Source organism: Anopheles cruzii, chromosome 2 (assembly GCF_943734635.1).
Source record: "Anopheles cruzii chromosome 2, idAnoCruzAS_RS32_06, whole genome shotgun sequence".
Lineage (NCBI taxonomy): Eukaryota > Metazoa > Arthropoda > Insecta > Diptera > Culicidae > Anopheles > Anopheles cruzii.
This window is the reverse complement of record NC_069144.1, coordinates 57860493-57879769: the sequence shown is the minus strand read 5'-3', so window position 1 is coordinate 57879769 and position 19277 is coordinate 57860493. Positions and strand designations below refer to the sequence as shown.

General features: G+C 49.6%; 4 protein-coding genes across 7 annotated transcripts; 3 read left to right on the top strand and 1 right to left on the bottom strand.

Annotated features, from left to right (window-relative positions):
* Positions 1–7315: 7315 nt before the first annotated feature.
* LOC128269249 (transcription factor 25) lies at positions 7316–12151 on the bottom strand. Of its 2 annotated transcripts, XM_053006657.1 has the most exons (6): positions 11631–12151; positions 11056–11486; positions 9926–10978; positions 9697–9849; positions 9246–9632; positions 7316–9156 (listed from the first exon to the last, which is right to left on the bottom strand). In XM_053006657.1, the coding sequence occupies exons 1-5, from the start codon at positions 11790–11792 to the stop codon at positions 9260–9262; spliced, it is 2172 nt and encodes a 723-aa protein (XP_052862617.1). In that variant the 5' UTR covers positions 11793–12151; the 3' UTR covers positions 7316–9156; positions 9246–9259. The 2 variants fall into 2 exon arrangements, with proteins under 2 accessions (XP_052862617.1, XP_052862616.1); XM_053006656.1 differs by having other exon boundaries at positions 7316–9632.
* Positions 12152–12447: 296 nt separating this feature from the next.
* Positions 12448–14278, top strand: LOC128267257 (nedd8-activating enzyme E1 regulatory subunit). Its single transcript, XM_053004062.1, has 3 exons — positions 12448–12571; positions 12647–13451; positions 13517–14278. The coding sequence occupies exons 1-3, from the start codon at positions 12504–12506 to the stop codon at positions 14210–14212; spliced, it is 1569 nt and encodes a 522-aa protein (XP_052860022.1). The 5' UTR covers positions 12448–12503; the 3' UTR covers positions 14213–14278.
* Positions 14279–14513: 235 nt separating this feature from the next.
* LOC128277523 (syntaxin-7) lies at positions 14514–17406 on the top strand. 3 transcript variants are annotated; one of them, XR_008269402.1, is made up of 7 exons: positions 14514–14941; positions 15169–15289; positions 15356–15425; positions 15633–16041; positions 16109–16264; positions 16324–16513; positions 16650–17406. XR_008269402.1 is itself a non-coding variant. In XM_053015993.1 (6 exons), the coding sequence occupies exons 2-6, from the start codon at positions 15169–15171 to the stop codon at positions 16411–16413; spliced, it is 846 nt and encodes a 281-aa protein (XP_052871953.1). In that variant the 5' UTR covers positions 14514–14941; the 3' UTR covers positions 16414–17406. The 3 variants fall into 3 exon arrangements, 2 of the variants coding, with proteins under 2 accessions (XP_052871953.1, XP_052871954.1); XM_053015993.1 differs by having other exon boundaries at positions 16324–17406; XM_053015994.1 differs by lacking the exon at positions 14514–14941 and adding an exon at positions 15068–15092 and having other exon boundaries at positions 16324–17406.
* Positions 17407–17820: 414 nt separating this feature from the next.
* Positions 17821–19267, top strand: LOC128267965 (queuine tRNA-ribosyltransferase accessory subunit 2). Its single transcript, XM_053004934.1, has 3 exons — positions 17821–17948; positions 18005–18969; positions 19044–19267. Exons 1-3 carry the CDS (start codon positions 17832–17834, stop codon positions 19264–19266), a joined length of 1305 nt encoding a protein of 434 aa, XP_052860894.1. The 5' UTR covers positions 17821–17831; the 3' UTR covers position 19267.
* Positions 19268–19277: the final 10 nt, after the last annotated feature.

Sequence of the window (19277 nt, the reverse complement as noted above, 5' to 3'; positions counted from 1 at the left end):
AAACGCTTTCATACGTGAATATATAATGATTTTTGTGCGCCTCGAGAGTCTCACGGGAAACTAATGGCCCAAAGTTATCAAACCAACCGCACCTACATTGTGGCTGTTTCAACTTTTCAACAATGCGGAACTAGGAATTGTAAGTCCGGTCCCCCGGCAGAATCGGAAACCGATATGATGGGCGTCTCCGGGGGCGTCCGAATGCCCGCAAGAAGACGTGCCGCTGGCTACCTGTGAGGGACAGACGATTCGGAGCACCTTCGGGCTGTGCCATTGCGGATGGCACAAGTTTCAAAGCGAATGAATTCAATTATCGTTAACAGACAGGGGGTTATTGCATATTCATGAGATCATGATTCTATGACGTTTCATTTCGGGCACGCCGTCATACTTTCGATAGCCGAAACGAGAACTTTCTAACTCAATTATGCTGGTTTCCGATGCAGGCGGAATGGCCCAGGTACTCCAGGCCCAGGTCTCCGGTGGCCCCCACCTCGCTGGTGATGACGTGCGAACGGGAAGAAGATTGTCCGTGCGTTCTTCCTTATTGCTGCGTGATCGGGTATGTTAACTGTAGCTTTATTTAATGTTTCAGCCAAGGATTGGAACCCCGTTATTTTTGATTAGCAAAATGTGGTCATGTGTAAAATGATGGCAATTTTCATTGCCTTCGGTGCATGCTAGCCACTAGACCACGTGGGATGGGAACTTTTATACGCAACGGTACGCCGGCCACGTCATGCGCTCGTCAATCACCCATCCCATCCTCGGCCATCTGGTCCTCCTCGAGCTCCTTCGCTCTTCCGTGCCGTTGACGTGTTTTTTACGGATTTATACGCGTTTTCCACCTCGCCGCCCGATAGGCCTCTAATGATTGGTGTAGTTCATTGTTTCTGTTGGCGATTCGTATTAATAGGCAAACAAGTGGAGTGTACGCGGTTCTATATTTAGATCCGCGCATGGCCGCGCTACGGTAGCGCTGCCGCTAATATGAGCCGTTGGCCAACATTTTCTGCCGGCTGTTCTGGTGGTGATGACAGAAATGCAAAGAAAAAACATCTCTCTCTCTCGCTATTCTATTTGCATACACATTTTTTCTGCCGTACAACAACTCTGTTTGAAGTTGCCATTATTTGCTCCGTTTTTGCACTCTCCGCTTTCCATCCATCGCCTGCTGCTCTGCTGCTGCAATTCGAAGCCAATGCCAAATGCACGGACTTTTTCAGCGTGACGGAATGTGACAGAGTATCAAGCAAACACAGGGTTGATGTGTTTTTGTTTGTCCGCAAATGCTGCATGCTTCTGCACTCGCGTCAGCCAAACCCGCATGCGGCCGGGTAGGACGGCCGGAACGCACAAATTCTTTGCAGCCGATCTGTGTCAGAGATGATAGGCCGTGGAAACTAGATCCCGTTTGGAGCAGGGCAAACTAATGGAGGGAAATTCACAAAACCGGGCGACTTTTTGCCGTAGCTTCGTGTGTCGCTCGTGAGCCACTTTTGTCGAACTGCCAATCATCCGCTATGCCCTGTGCAATGGACAGAAGTTCAAAATGTAGGCTATTTAAACGACATTTTCGGTACACATGAGGCGCGTGCACTGCCAACGGCCAAAAATAGTTGAGGGGAATTTGCACTTTAATGTTCATATGTTTCGGAAACAACCCATCCAATGTGACGTACAATCGTACCTTTAAAAACCACGAGCTACCATGCGCCTCCATTCGCATGAACTGGGCTTCGTTCAACCTAAACCACGTCATTAAATGGCGCTCAATTATGTTTCCTGTCCAGCACTTTCCACCGAGCTGGTAACATTTTAATTCAAACACTCACCAACAAAACGTCGACAAAACAGTTTGCAAATTCAATTAGTTTTCATCATTAAAAGTGGAAAACTAAAACCGGCATCCGGTAGCGGGAGAAAGTTCCACGGAACTCCACGCCCAATCGTGCCCGAATGCAGCTACAAAACTGCATTTGACCTTTCGCTCGTTTCCGTTGGCCAAGCACAATTCTGTGGTTCCTGGACCAACAAAAGAAGCCACACAGCCAGGGCGTCGGGTGCGGTGCTACACGCGCGGGGGGGCGCATGGAAAATTCATTCAACTCTCATTACACTACCACCAAACCGTATCGAGGAGCCACCGGGTCACACTCCGTCACGCTCCGGTTGCCGCCCGACCGGATTCCAGCCAACAAGCAAGCAAACCAGTAAATAATCAACCACCACCACCGCCACCGTGTTCCACCGAGCTGTCTCTCGAGCCATCAGCTGTCTGCCCGAGCACTCTCGGCCGCAGTCACCGCACTCACACACAGGCACACACCGAAGGCGCACCATCTCAGGGGCACCCATACCAGTGCCGCTGAGGCTTCCCTACCAAAGGTTGCCGTACCGGAACGACGGCACTTCTGCTCGCTTCCAGGCACATTCCGTTTGTAAGGATCGGACGTGTTCATTTGCGTCCGTTCGCCTTCGGAAGGATCCTTTCGACTCCGACGAGAGCGCTTGAGAGAGAGAGCGTGAGTGAGTAAGGATCTTGGTCTCGTAAATTCCGCTCAACTCAACCGTGGGGTTCATCCATTCGCCCAATCTGAGTGCACGAGGCGGAGCGCGGAACGATAAATCAACGGTAAATCAACGATGCTTTTTGATGGTGGTATTCTGTGAAAAAGGTGGATCCGTGCACCCGGAAATGAGGTGCCCTTTGATTCGGGGCAGGCTTTGCTTGGCATCGGGGCCTCGCTCGACAGCTCACGGGTTTTTTCGTTCCACACGTGGAATATTTATGGCCGCACACACAGACCAGACCGTGGCTATTGATTACTTTTACAATCCCACAACCCGGCAATAAACGGTTTCTATTCAATAAAGCCGTCCAATTCCTGGCTTAAAGTGGCGGCTTGGCTTCGTGGCCCACCTGGCCACATTCTCACCCCGGTAACGGACCAGGCGCCTCCACCATTCAACATTCTCTCGCGCGCACCGCAACTCTCAAGGTTTCGACGGGGCGTCGGGCAACAAACGAGAAGCATAAATTATTGAGCCACTTTTGTTCGTTCACCAGCAGGCTGTGTGGCGTTCACCTTTGTGCGTGCCGAGGCCCCATGCGACGGGGCGGGTTGATGGGAATCATTGCTGCGAAACATTCTCCATGCTCCACGATGTGTTGCTAAATTGTGTGTGCCGATAAATAAATAGTTCACCGAATGGCTTAGTGTGATAAGGGCACGTTGTGTCGTCCCAAATCATACCTACCCAATTTAATTGCCACCCAAATTAGCAACCTAAAGGTTCAGTGACTCTATAGAACCATTGAGGTCGGGAATCTGAAGGTGCGGCGTGTTGTTACTGCCAATGGTCAGAGGAATCGTTGTCGCGTACCCAAAGCTCCGAGACACACCTCGGAACGGCCGTTTTTCCCACACCTACCGCAGCCACGCACATACACACACGCGAGCGCACGCACTCGTCAACAGCTCACCAATACACGCACACCGCGGCCATCGTGTAGCTTCCGTCGACGCGGGACGGTTCGGCTGCGTTTAGTGCTACACCCTTTTTTCACTTTTCCGTTTCCCAAAAGCGAACAGAGAAAAAACAACGCTTGCAGCCTAACCAACCCAATGGCCATCCGGAAGGCGAGCCGAGTTTTTAGGGCACACTTTTATCACTTTATCAACCGCGAGCCCACCACCGGCCACCTGGTTGGAAGCCGCTGGACTGGGAAAGCTCGATACGCCACCGTCGCCCCAGACCGGGCTGCAGATGGAGCATCCTTTCGGGAGGCCACTCAGCCACTGCCCTGCCCTTTTCGTTACGGCAAACCAACCGATTAACAAACCGATTTGTCACACCGACGGCTTCGGTAGTTTAGTGTTTGTAGTGAAACTATCGCTGATTGTCGGAAACGGAAACGAGGGACACTAAAAGAAAACCACGAGCAAACGGCGCGTCTCCATCACGGCGATCCGTGTGTAATACCGAAACGATGGAAGGCTACTCGCTGTCTGGCGCCGACGTCCGTGCGGTCGACTGCATGAACCCCCGCCGAACAGACCGAAATTCGAGTCGCCGAGAAAGTACAACGCTCCCACCGTGTTCGCGCGAGTAAACGGAGCATTACTCGAGGATGTTTGAGCGTGCGGAGAGAATGCCAGAGCGAGCTTGGCGAACCTTAGTAGGTAGTGAATTCACGTTCGGCACACGCTCCTGGGATTTCTCACGCGAGTGAGTAAGAAGTGAGCACTTTCATTCACCGCACCCATCCAAACCGTTGGTTGTTGTGGTGCGTTTGTTTGACGACGACTAACAGTGGACAACTCAACTCAAATCAACGTTACGTGTTAGTGCGTGCGGGTCAAAGGACACTTTCGGCACGCTTCATTAACGGCGTTAATTTGCTTGCCACTCGGTGATGTCAGCACGACGGCGGGAAGCCCTCGCGAAGGCATCACGTTAATGGCACGTTATTAGATTAAAATGATGAAAATGTTTAACGCCTTCAGGGCAGCAATTTCCTTACACATTTGAGGCAATATTTAATTATTTATTATCATTATTCAAGTGTAAGTCAGTCAGTTATCCTCTTATAGCTGCAAAATCGCTCCATTAGAAAAGATACAAAAATGCTTCCCCAAAATATGATTCTCTTGATCGAAAGTTAATGAACGAATTTACACCGCCGTATATCATATTAATAGAAGCTCATTATAGCGCGCATTTAAAGACACGAATGCTCGTATCGCATTTCGTATTGTTTACTGTTCACAGTCAATAAAATCCACGGGCTCGTAAAAAATATTTGAAACCCGGACAAATGCTTTCAGAACGCTTGCTTGTTGTGACCTTTCGATGGAACAAGCTTACGATCGCGGGGCAGCGCGGCTCAGTTTCGGATCCTGGAACTGAGTTCACAAATAAAAGGTCACCGCCGATACTTGGCCGAAAGATGAACCAAGACGAATGATGTGCCCACCGGGACGGGACATTTAAAATAGCAAAATTAATTGAATTCAAATCACGTCCGCCACGGCTCAAGGGGCCGCCTTCAGTTTTCCGCCCACCTGCTACGCCCTCAGATATGATTTATCTTCTTCCGCCGGCGGTGCAAGGCTGACTTTTCGCCATTTAATTCCCGCGGTATCGGTGTTTGCTAGTTCCATCCGCCAGCTTCTGGAGAAAGAGCGAAAGCAAGAAAGCCGTGGTGTTAACTTAGCGTCACCCGACGGAACGGTGCAAATTAACAGGCAAAGAACAGGCACCAAAATAAAATGAGTAAAAATACTAATCTCCGGTGGCGGTCCGGTGGCAGCCACCGGAAGGACCCGCTTGGGCCGGGCTTGCTTGCAGGGGCGGCGGGAAGTATGTTGAAATTAATTGCAAATTTAAATTGATCAAATAAAATCAATTTCGATCCGTGGCTTGAGACGCACCTTCGAGGTCCTCCGGCAACACTCAACGGACGGTACGCAGTGTTCCATAGTTTTGGTCCCGACGCAAACACGTTTTGGACTCACAGTCAAACAAGTCCCCCTGCCATTAGGCTTCGGTTTCGGATGGCCAATCAGTGGTGTAGCATTTACTACACCGCAAAACACACCCTCACTGTTGATTCACACATCGGAAGGGTTCTTTTGTTTCTTTGAAGTGCCTTCGACGCCGCATTTCACAGCTGTAATTAGCGCGAAACAAACACAGCCCGGAATTACTTCTCGTCCGTGCCAAGAACTTCCAATTATCATTAGGCTCCTCGGTAAGGCAATCCTTTCAGAGGCGTATTGATGATACACCTGTCATTCGCTTACATCCGGCTCCGATGCAACAAAGTCATAGTCATAACCGTAATTGCACTCGTCTGTCGTTAACAATCCCTCGTTACGGGTCCCTCCATGCGGCAGTAATTCCCGGGCATTCGGGCACACATACACACAGGACGGAGCCAGCTACGCAAACTGCAAACGGTCCTGCGGCATTAGACAACCTGCCCGCCCGACAACAGACAAGAGTCAGGCGACCACTTCATCAGTTTGCCGTAACCACGGGCGACGGCTGGCTCGCGTACCGGAAGTTCGCCTGTAGACTTTCCTTTTTAACCCCCCCAACGCTCGTTACGATAATGTCAAGGGCGTCGAAAGCTGCACCGGTCTGGCTTGGGTGGCCCCGGACCGAACCGGACGTGATGTGATAATATTCCAATTTAAATTTTCCGTCCCCTTGTGGCGCGTCCTTTTCGGCGAAATCCAGCCAAAAGCGAGCCGAGGTTTCGGAGCCGAGGGATTAAAGTTTTAAGGAAATACGGCATGTTTACACGAAAGCCATTCGGGTTGGCAGAGACAGACCTTTTAGTTTTGTGCTTTCAATTACCTCTTATTTATTGGTTTGTTGTGCCCTTCTGGGCAACGCCATTCGAAAGTTTTCTATTTCGATTTCGCCCCGTAGCTCCCGCAAGTTTCCCCGACTGTTCCCCCTTTTGACCGAGAAACTACGCCAACGCTGAGCAGACAACCCCTTTGAAGAGTGCCACTTTGGTCGAGCAGTCACTACAATAACCGGGTTAATGATATACGAGAGATTATCCATGGCGAGCAAATTAATGGGATGTTTGTTTGTTTGCTTAATCATGATGACGACATCCGACCGGCGCCGGGGACATTCAATCTTCCTGCCGGTCAGCGCGGTACGGCTCGTATCATTCGGTCACACTCCTGGGGCATAATAAAGTTGCGCTGCCTGGATGCCTGCGTCCGACCAACTACCACGCTACATACCGGGCCGGGAATGCATAATTATGGCCTCAGATTATCGCATCACGATTTATCTTGTTTTTCGAGCCACTTGCGTGTGTGTACTCATGATGGCATAATTATGCTGTCCAGCGGTCCAATCATATTTAAATTCAACGCGTTGCTGCATAAATGCAGATTTTAAGCAGAACCCGTGCCGTGGTCGTAGAAGTATGCTTAAGGAGCAATACGGGGGTTCAGGTTCAAGCGATATCCGTCGGTAATACGGGAAGTCGGTGTAGTAATACATTTTCCCCTGAAAGAGGTGAGCTCGTTCATTTACCTGAGTTTGGTAAGCCAAGGACCATCACAAAGTTTCAAAGGATTGATATTTCTCAAAAGAATAATCATAGTTCACGCGAGTTAAGTAATTTTGTTGGATAATTTACTGCTTTATCCTGATTTACCACAGTCTAGATTGACATGACATATCTTGGAGCGGACAATTAAAGAAACATACACATACATTTTTATATAAAAAGATTAATACACTAAAAAACGGTTGCGAAGAATTCAAACACGCTCGGTTCAGTTTGCAGAAAAAATGTGAATGTAATTTTATTATAATCATTTTCGTTTGCATTTTTCTCAAGGATCACACTGTACGTAAACATTCATATTATTGGGTAACCGGTATTGGGTATTAACCGTTTAACGCGTTTCCCGCTTTATCTGCGCATGATATCGTTTGCTCTATTGAACTTCCCAGAGTTTTTATTTCCACTTTTCGCTTTTTTCAAACAACAATAAAGAAGAATGGGAACAGATTACAAGTATGGTTTGCATATATGTCCTCACTATTTTCGCCAGTCAGGCCGTCCACAATAGGTAGCAATAATTATGATTTATTAAAAGATTGCGTATTTTCCCCCCTGTCGATTGCGCACGGTTGTGAGACGCACAGCGCACTGACTACTGATCGTCGCTTATTAGTATGACACCATTACGTCAGTTGTTACCTACCGCTTTCCTAGTAGGCTGGCCTGGCCTGCACAGATCGCCAACAAACACTCTCCAAAGTTGTGCCGCTGAGCGTAGGAAGTAGTATTAAAGTTTCATCAAAATATACCGCTCGTTATGTGCACTAATTTTTAACCATGTGCTTCTCTGTCTCTGACTGTGTGCCGCCGCAATCCGGTTTCACCGCTCCCTGAACGTGCTTATCTTGTTTGCGTTACTCCTCCGGGGTCATCATGTCACTCGGTCACGCACTCGCCCTGTTTGTCACTATATAATCCGCCCGCATATTATCGTTCTCGCTATGATGCTATTATGGTAAGTAAAAAATGGTTTGCTTCTACAACTCGAGGAAACTCGTTGCAGGAATATTGCAGTGCAGCCGGTCAAATGTAGTGGCAAATAATTGTAAATCTTGCTGACTTCGGGAGCTGATTGTGCACATATCATATTGTGATTGCCTCGCCAGCACTGGCATGTGCGAATGGGGCACAGAACGGGAACCGATTTGCGCATTCATGACGTGATAGTTGGCACCTTCGCACATTACTTTTCATTGTCATATCCTCCCGGTGTGCAAGAGCGAAGCGCAACAGAAAGAATAACTCTGAGCTACGTATTACATTTCTATCTCCATTCAGCAACAGATACACACAATTATTTGTATTTTGAATATTTTAGAGAAGGAAGATCATCTCGGCAATTTGGCTATTTCTTTAAACGTGTCTGTTCAATAACTGAAGCACAAACTGACAACTGTCTTCCGTGAAAGTGTTTCTTATCCACGGTGAATGCAGGACATCGCCAACTTCATTAACAACTTGGTATCTTTTAAATGGTGAAAACGTTTTACGGGCCCAACTTGTTGTCGAAAGCCAAGCGCCCTGAGACACTTACGATTCTGGGAATAATTACTTTTTTGTTACCGGCCAAGCCGTTTATTTTTTTGTTTACCATTATATTTTTTGAAGAAATAAACGCTTCCTAACTATTCATCCAACTTAAATAACTTACAACAACACAATCCACGCGCCAGGGCAAATGCACAGCATACTTTTCTCGCGAAGGGATAAACATTGATTAACAAGCAGACGAATGAAAGGCGCCACAGCTTCTTCTTAAAGAGTTCAAAAAGGTACAAAAGGTAGATACAAGGGTAATAAAGGAACCCGGGGGCCAACTAGGGCCAACAATCCGAGTTGAAAAGTTTAACTTAGACTCGCGGCACCTCGCGAGAATCCGGGAACTCGGGTGGTGACGGGAAAGAAAACAACAACACGAAACGGAGCCGAGCTTAAACCTATTAACTAGTGACTAAATACTACCGGCCGTTGCCATTCCACAGCGCATGTTTTAATGTATGTTTTGCCAAACGTTCGATTTACCTTTCACGATATATCTGGCCCATGATCTGGGAGGGGATGATGAATTTGAAGCCAGGGCAAAAAGACAGTGTGCAAAGTATAAGTCTTTCGTTAACGTACCGTTACCGGCTCCTACCTTTCGTTGATGCCTTATGTCAGATAGTCATTCGGTTCGTCCTCCTCCGTGCTTTCCGCTTCGTCCACGTCCGCATCGTTTGGACGCTCGAGAGCCCGAATGCCGGACAGGAATTCACGCATGGCGTCTACGATCGTGTTCAGGCCGCTCGTGTACGCCTGCAGGCTCATTAGGTCACGTGCCGTAGCGTTGCCCGGCGCGTTGTTGGCAGCATCGGGAAGGGCCGCTGCAACGTTCGCCGGGGCAGGATCCACCGGAGGTTGCTGCTGGAGTAGCGCAGGTTGAGCTTGACGCTGCGGTTGAACGTTGAAACTTGGAAGTAAAGACTGCAGGAACAGATGCACCGGATGGTTCGATAATCGTTGATCCGGTGTAGATATTGTTGGCCTGAAACCACAGCAACATGTTAATAGGTAACTGGCTAGTATAAATTGAAGCTCGCAGTACCCACCTGGTGTAGATGTTGACCGTATCCAGCGGAGGCAGGGGATCATACATTAGGACCGGTTCCCGTTCCAGCTTGATAAACTGTGCCAGGGGAACCTTTTCCATAAAGTCGGACAGCACTACGTGACGAAGGACCTGCCTGGGCGGGTTGGCATACCTGGAAGCGAAAGGGAAAGCGATTGGTCCATTGTCCATAAGGTCCACAGCTGGCTGGCACACCGTTTCGTTCTTACCTTTGACTACGCTTGGTAGCGTAGTCGGCCACGGTGTCCTCTTTAGCATCAACCCGATCCAGCACGGTGTGTACATTACGCTCGAGCCAGGGCAAAAGATTGGAATCGCGCCACACCAACTTCGAGCGACACACGTACAGCGACATCAGTTGCTGGAGCGCACCCGATGCCTTGCTGTACGCGTTTGGACCGAAATAATTGTGGCCCGACATCCGCGAGTCGGCCTGTATCGAAAGTTCTTCCATCAGCGGACGCAACACGCCCGGAAACATGAGCAGCGCGTACTGCAGCGCCTTATCGGCCTCTTCCGTGCGGTTCAGGTAAAACAGGGCCAACGCGGACGCATACGCCATGTTGGGCAGCTGCGACAGATTGTTCGTCGCCTCCCATTCATCGTACAGACTGACCAACCACTCGTACTGCTTGCCACGGATCGCATAGTAGTCGACGATCAGTATCATCGCCAGCGGATCGTTGACGGGATCGAGGGAGAGTATCAACTTGGCGACTTCGAGCGCAGTTCTCGAGCAGGCCCGCGACTCAAGGTGCTGGGCGTGTTTAAACAGAACAATAAACAGTGCCCGGTTCTCCTGCCGTCGATAGTCTAGACGGCAGTTGCCCTGCGTCAAACTGAACATGGTATGAAAGGACGACTCGAGGGCCAGCAGGGCCCGCTCGATCAACTCCGACGACATCGCGTGGTCCTCCGACATCGTGCACAGCTCGCTCATCTGAATCAACGAGTCCACATGGTACGGGTGCTGCTTGATGACCCGGATAATGTTCTCCGAGTCCATGGTCTCGACGGCATCGAGAAACTTTTGCTGCAACTGCCGGTACGCGGGGCTGTGCTCGAACGCGAAATAGATGACGTTCTTATCGAGGATCGCCTTCGGACCGGTAGCTGTCGATGACGAAGAGCCAACGTCCGGGGCCTGCACCAGATTCATGTAGATGCCCGACTTCCCGACCGACGGCCAATTATCCTTTGCATTCACCAAATAGGTAGACTTTAGCAGACGCGAGCCACCCCTTACGTTGCGCCGTTTGTTTCTGTGGGAATGGAATGGACAGCACGTCAGCTCGGTCAGTTTGTGGAGCACCACAGAGAGAGAGCCGATCTAACTTACTGTTGATCGCCGACCACCTTACTGCCGAACATGCGCTTCATCTCGTACTGTGGATTCAGGTTTTTGTGCTGTACGTTGAGCAGCGATTTGGTGGCCAGCCCGGCCAGGGCCGATGCTTTCGTCGATCCATCGTGCGCCGGTCGGTGATGGTGGTGGTGGTGTTGGTCGGCATCGCGCGACGGAAAGTGGCCAAACAGTTTGTCCACCTCCTTGACGGTGCGCGTGAAATCGTCTTCGATGTCCGCGTTGTCTTCGCTGCTGCGCCGCGCCGAGCTTGAGATGTACTTTCCCGTCTTCTTCTTCTTCTTCTTTTTGCGCTTCTTGGCCTCGGCCAAGTGCACGCTCACCGTACCGTCGGCCGCATCCTTTTCCGTCTCATCATTGTCGTCCTCCTTCACTTCGCTCTCCGAGAACGATTGCTGTTGGTTCAGCTGCAGATTCGGTGCGCCAAGACGCGGAGAGGTTTATTAGAAAAAGTGTGGACACATCATCAAAATCGTTATCATCATCCAGCGTCATCGTCGTTCTGCCGGAGGCAAGCCCCGAACACACCCAGCCCCCGAAGCGCTCCTTACCAGATCGTATCGATTAATGTTGAGCTGCTTCTTGCTGTTGCGGTTCTGGCTGCTGGTGCTGTTGGTGTCGTAATCGGCATCTCCACCGTCCGACACCTCATCGATTTGCTCCTTTATCTCCAGCTCATTGCCCTGCAGCTTGCGTAGGATGCGGTAGGACATGTTTCCGCCAACATGCAACACGCGGGATCAGCGAACAAAAACACGCAATGCACGCACACGCACGGGACTGCCAACAACAACAACAACGTCACGCGAATGCTGCTTACGCAGACGAAGTGACACGCAAGATGTGAGGCGTGATGCTCGAATTACACGATTTCCGCCAACCCAATAAATGCAACTCGTTCAAACCGAATGTTCACTTCCAAAGCAGGGTCCAATTGTCCAATAAACACCCCACAGGGAAATGGGAACTGTTGCTGGTTACGCTACGGCAGGCTTTCGAGATTTGCTCTCCTCGGGAGACAATAAACAGAACGGCCTCCCCCTTTGAAAACAGGTGCACTCCAAACAAAAAGGGCCGTGGGATGGTTTTAATACACCTCGCGAACGTCTATTTGCGGTCAAACGATGGCCAAAACCTGCACAGATGCGAAAAATAAATCACACACCATTTCACGGGAAAACGAAACCTCAAGAATAGGACTGCGCAGTCTTTTGTCCCCAAAAAAAAAAGGTTCACGATGCAGAAGTGTTTGCGATTCGCAGCGGTCAGCTGTCACTTGCACGCGTTACACGGATAGACAATAGACTTTTCACTGGGTTTGTTGATTTTCAACCTTATTTGACGTATGCCAATTTTTGTGCAAAATAAAAAAAACCGGGCAATTGCATTAAATTCCTTACTCACAAAGCCCACAAAGTGTTGCCATGTCTTCGCCCGCCCCGAAGTCGCCGGAACTGTCGGATAAAAGCCGTAAATACGATCGACAGATTAGGTAACGTTCCGGCGAACGCTCCATCTCCCGGCCCGGATTCAACTAATCACTTTCCGTTTTTGCGTTCCCGCCCAGACTGTGGGGTGAGCATGGACAAACATTGCTGGAGAATGCGCAAATTTGCCTTATCAACGCCACGGCGCTCGGTGCTGAGGTTCTGAAAGGAGTCGTACTACCGGGCATCGGTGGCTTCACCATCGTCGACCATCTGATGGTGACGGAGGAGGACGTTGGGTGCAATTTTTTCCTCGACCTCGGTTCGGTCGGTCAACCGCGGGCGAAACGGTGCATGCAGCTGCTGCGCGAACTGAACCCCGACGTGAACGGGGACTACATCGACGAGCACGTGGAGCAACTGATCGATAATCAACCGGATTTCTTCCGGAGCTTCGACGTGATCGTCGCCACTTCGATCAGCGAGCGAACGATCGTGCGGCTTTCGAATGTCCTGTGGGAGCAGAGCATACCGTTGATCGTTGCACGATCGATCGGCTTCTACGGTGTGGCACGGTTGCAGGTGCGCGAGCACTGCGTCGTTGAGACGCACCCGGACAACAAGCAAACAGACCTGCGACTGGAACATCCGTTCGAGGGATTGCGCAAGCACATGGACGAAACGGAGCTCACGAGCAAGGTACCGTGGCTGGTGGTGCTGTACAAAGTGCTGTACGAGTGGGTCGCAGCCCACGATGGTCGCTTTCCGGCCAATTATCGCGAAAAGTGTGAGGTTCGGGAATTGATCGAAACAAAAATGAGCGGTGAACAGGAGAACTTCGAGGAAGCCATCAAAGCAGTCAACTCGAGTTTTGGCGGCGGCAAGCCTTCGTCGGCGGTGATGGAAATACTCGAAGACAATCGGTGTGTCAATATCAATAAAGAGGTAAGCAAGCGGGCCCGGGGTGCGGTTAAGGGGCGCGTACCTTAACGGTTCCTTTCGCTTCACAGAGCAACAGCTTCTGGATCATGGCCCGGGCATTGAAGGACTTCGTCAACAACGAGGGCAAAGGCTTGCTGCCGGTTCCGGGGGTGCTGCCCGACATGACCGCCGACACCATCTCGTACATTAAGCTACAAAACGTGTACCGCTCGCAGGCGGCCCACGATGCGGAAATCGTGTTTCGCCGGGCACGCCAGCTGCTGAAGGAATTGAACAAACCGAACGATCTGATTACCGAGAAAGATGTGCGGTTGTTTTGTCGCGAAGCGGCCAACATTGCCGTGGTGCGGGGTTCTAAAATTGCCGACGAATTCGAAAAAGGCCACCGGGCACCGAACATTGCCAGTGGCCTCGAAACACCAAACTCGCTGATGGCCCACTACCTGGTGCTCCGGGCGCTCGATCGATTTCAGGCCGAGTACGGTTGTGTGCCGGGGGAGAGTGAAGCCGAATCGGACACTTCGCGCATCAAGAGTCTCGCCGGCAAGATGCTGAGCGAGTTGGGCATCGGCGCACTGATCAGTGACGATCTGGTATACGAAATATGCCGCTACGGTGGAGCGGAGATACACAGCATTTCCGGCTATATGGGCGGCTGCATTGCGCACGAACTGATCAAATTAGTCACGAAGCAGTACCGCCCCTTCGATAATACGTTCATTTACGATGGGTCAACGTCGCAGACCGAAGTCTTTAAGCTGTAGTGCGATAGGAATTTGGCATGCAAAAGATGCAGAACGATCGTTAATAAATAAATTTTCATAGAGACCAGCGACACGGTTGACATAAACGATTGCTTTATTCACATCATATTCTTCTTCACCATCTAAAATTACCAAAAGAAATCAATCGAATATTTAACTTTGCAAATGAAACGCTTGCGAAACGACAGAACCGCCTATTGAAGCACCTCGATCCAATGCTGTAAACGGGAGGCGTTGACACATCGAACTGTCACGTTGTATGCATATTTGCAGAAAGCGTATTTTAATAAGATCCAGCAAAAGGAGGAAATCAGTTGTTTTTTCGTCACAATCTGGTTTTCGGATTTCAGAAGCAAATTTCACGGTTACCGTGTTTTGTTCGTGTTGTATTGTGCTTTGTCTACGGTTTGTGTGCGTGAAATCAAGGTGGCAAAGTGTTTACTACAGCGCCGAAATCGAACCAACATCCGAAAAAGAGAAAAAAGTAGTACAGAACCAGAACAATCGCTTTCTCCATCATTACAACACCAGAAACGTCGTCGTTGGTGACTCATGTGCGGTGTATCGTGAATACATAATTTCCGTGTGGTTATTTTGTTAAAATCCTATCCACCGATACTTGGCACTTTGAGACAAAGAACGCCCCCGTTGCTGCGAAATTGTTGGCAATAGTGCGGAAGTTCGGAACAGTCGAGATCCGCGAAAGCTGTACAGCGTCGGAACACAAAGGTAAGCCTCTAAGGGAACCACCCCCCCGGCCCATTGGTGATTCATATCACGAAAACACTCGTTGCTCTAATCAAATTATCGTCCACATTTGGTCCGCCGTCGCGCGTAGTTTCGTTGTTGAACCGTGACTTTGCTCGGTTAGGCGCCGAAGGTGGCCTAAACACGATTACCACTTCCGAACGTTACGCTTTAACTTTACGTATTGTTCTCCCTTGCCCCCCCCACAGATGAGTTACGCTTCGTTCGACAACAACGCCACCACCGGGCATTCAAACATTACCAATGAGGCAGACTTCCAAAGGACGGCCCAAATCGTTGTGGCCAGCATTCAAAAGATCCTTCAAAATGGTGCGCACTTTCGTTGGCGATTGTATGGCTTCATTTTAAAATGTTTCTTCTGATCCCTCCACACAGTTTCCTCTATGCAACGCAAGGTCAACCAGTTCGGAACGGCACAGGATTCACCGGAGCTTAAACAACAGCTGTAAGTAGAGCGGTTGAGTGTACGGAAGAGGAACGCGCTTTTCTTATCTTCCATCTTATCTCAATTGCCACAACAAACACCAAGAAATGCTGGCTGCAACGCAATTAAAAAGTGGCACAAACCTTTTTAACATGATTCTTTTCGGTTAAGCCTCTATCTGCTCCATAATCTGCTTTAACATTTTGCATCCACTTTTCTCTTCGCTAGCCACCAAATCCTATCCTACACACAGCAACTGATAACGGATACCACCAATCAGTTGAACGATTTGGCTAACTGCAAAGAGCGACACCTTAAGATCCAGTGCGATCGGCTCGTGGACGAGTTTACGGCTGCCCTAAACGCATTTCAGGCCGTGCAGCGCAAAACGGTTGATCTGGAGAAGAATGCTATCCGTCAGGCACGCCAGGCGGGGGGCGCGATGCTCCACAAACCGCCGACCAGCTCGCAACACTCGGGCTTCAGCAGTAACAACACATCGGCCAGCAATACCAACAGTTCCATGTTCGAGGACAACTTTATCACCGGTTCGCGTGGTCAAACTCAGCAGCAGCTTCAGGAGGAGATCGATTTGCAAGCTCTGGAAGATCAAGAGCGGACCATCCGGGAGCTGGAGGTAATGAGGCGTGCCGGGTGCAAATGAATTCCAAAGCTAATTCCGCATTCTTTTCGGGTTTCCGCAGGAGAACATCGTGAGCGTGAATGAAATCTACAAGAAACTCGGTGCCCTGGTGTACGAACAGAGCCATCAGGTGGATTCGATCGAGGCGTCGGTCGAGCAGACGAGTGTCTTCGTGTCGGAAGGTGTGCAGCAGCTAAAACAGGCCAGCCACTATCAGGTAACTGACCCACAGATAGAGTATAGGACGTCAATCAACTTACATTTCTTTTTTCGCAGAATAAAGCCCGCAAGAAGAAGTTTATTCTTGCGCTGATAGCGGCCGCCATCCTGGGGATCATAATACTCATCATCATACTGAAGCACTGAAGCTGTGAGGAACCGAAGTGAACCCGGAAGAAATCAAAACCCAAAAAGAAACCCATCATCGGCATGATGGGACAGCATATTTATATTTTTCCCCCGCGAAGTAAGTTTAACAGTTGGGCGCGTCACAGCAACATTCCAGGGTAGCAAATCAAAGCTGATCATTCCTTCCTCTCACTCATGTACTCGTGACTCGAGTACACGCAAATTTTAATCGTTTACTCCTCGAACATTGTTAGGTGAGGCGCGCAATTTTGCAATAATAGATGGATGTTGTACTAAAAATTCCTCAATGGAACCTGGTGCTGTCAGTGCGGCAATCCAAGCAGTCCGCTTTGCGTGGCGGCGAAGCTGAAGTTGGGCAACTCTTTTGTGTAGTTAGAAGTTGATTAGCTTTTGTTTGTCTGTATTTCCAATTAGTTCGTATTTATTTGTCTCTCGAAGCCCGTCCTGCGGTCGTAGCAACCTGTTTAACTAGCAAACTTTACTCTCCCCACTCACATCACGCATTGAGCACCGTGCACGAGTGAAAGTTGAGTCCGAGTCTCCTTGGAGGAACCATGGTACGGTACGGAGGATGGTCGCGCAGGTGGAAAGCAAAGATATTATATTTTAACAATAAACCCATCATCCACTGGAATGGAGGCAGAAAGGTCATCCGGATGTGCTTGCTGGTATGAAAGTCGTCGCCTGATGCAGAGATCAAAGAACGAAGTGGACGAACCGAGCGCGAACGGCGTACATTTCGTCTGTGATACGGAGATAATACGGTACAGATAGAAAAAGAAAGTAGAAATTTTATGCAAACCACCACGGATGGGCAATCTTATAGAATGAGTTATTTTCTAGCACTGTTTAGTTTGATCGCCGCATGATAACACAACCAATAAATATATAAGAAGGCAAAACTATAGGAAAACAAAATGTTTAAACATTGAACATACCGTTTACTTACACATCTGTACAGCTGCTAAAGCAAATTACAATAAATTGTTCACTGAACTGTTTGTGGGTTGCCATTGTTTTTAAACTGCGAGAATTCTCAAGCAAAGAGAACGAGAATTCTCAAAGCAAGGTTTCCGGTTGCAGCGCGAGCACAGAGCCTCCTGAGATTTCAACTGAAACCACAGCTCGAACACTTCTAATTGTTTATTATTCAACAACAAAGAAACTGGTTTTCGTTGAAGATATCAATGTTTTCAGATATTCAATGATTTCGAAATTATTGCTGGTTCAACCAAACGGTTCTTTTGGGAAATGCTTTTATAATTTTTTCACGTACTAGGATCTCTGACGCAGTGCAGCCTTATGGATCTCGCATAATAGAGCCCAACTCTCGTGTTGTGTTGCACTTCAAGGGTTAAACGTGGAACATTTGGCAGCCAACACCGGTTTTTGTTTGAGGTTTTGTTGATTGCACGATGAAATTCAGGCTCAACTCGGTAAGCAAATGTTCTGGCCGGTTAGGCATTTTGGGCGGACTGGAGCGTTTGCCAAATTTGGCGCTTCATACGCCGGGCCTAATTTTCCACACGAAGGTAAGCAGCTTCACCGGCGTTTTGTGTGCAATGTGATGCAGATCGTGTTGTTTCAGGGTGGCAGTATTCCGCACGTGAGCAAGGAAGTTCTGCAACACATTTCGCCCGAGCCGCAGTTCCTGCAACTTAGCATTTCCAACACGATTCACATGGAAGAAGCGGTTCGCGGCTGTCGGACAACAATCGGTGAATTTATCGCTCAGAAGGATGCCGCCAGCATGCTGGTGCTCCGGGATCCTAGCGAAACACCCATCGCCGGTGTCCCGGAGCGTGACTCGGTACCGATTTACACACGGTGCGGTCGGCGCAATGTAACGGCCGAGCAGTATATGGAAACCGTGGAAACCTTTCAACCGGACCTGTACGTGCCACTGTTCGATGGTGACACGGACGTGGGTTGCTCGAAGAAGCGGGAACAAAAGTCGCTTGATCGGACCGAAAGGTTTGTGGCACGATGTCTAGAGTGGCACCGGCAGTCGGACAAGCTACGCTCGGCCAACATTATTGGGCCCGTCGTTGGAGGGTACAATGTGAAGCTGCGTGAAAAGGCGATCGAATGGTTGCGACAATCGGACGTAGACTTTGCCGGTTACCTTATCGATGGATTGCACACCAATGATCCGGCCACAGTTACGCAACTGGACTCCGCGGTCCTCTTGCCCGTCGTTTTCTCCGTTTGCCGCGCGCTTCCAGAGGAGAAGATTCGCCTGTGCTTCGGGGCGTACGATCCGAGCGTGATCCTCGATATGGTTTGCGCTGGGGTCGATGTGTTCGATACGAGCTTCGCGTACGTGAAGGCAGCGCAGCAACATCGGGCAATCGTGTTTTCGTTCGACGTTGCGACTACGGCCGAGGTGGACAAGCTCACCACGGAGCTCGATACTAGTGATGCGCAGTGGGCGGAAGATTTCGGTCCCCTTCTGTCCGGGTGCAGTTGCTACACGTGCCAGACACACTCCCGGGCGTACGTTCACCATCTGTACAATACGCGGGAAATGTTGGGACCCATTTTGTTGATGATGTAAGTAGCGGAAAGCAACTCCGGAAGCAGATATCTTCGTCGTTTACAGTATCCGTATCCCCGTTTCTTTTCAGTCACAATCTTCATCATTACATGGAGTTTTTTAAAAGCATTCGCAGCCATGTGGCCAACGATACGGTGGCGGAGTTGAAAGAGCACCTTTCACGGCAACAGAAGCTGCCTCCGTACGCACCGAAAAGCGAGCAGCTAAAGCCGTCCCCAGCGATGGTGGAAAAGGAACCGGATTCGATCGCGGTTGATCAAGAGCAGAAGCTGATCAAGAAACAGCGATCTTAGCTCCGGTATTA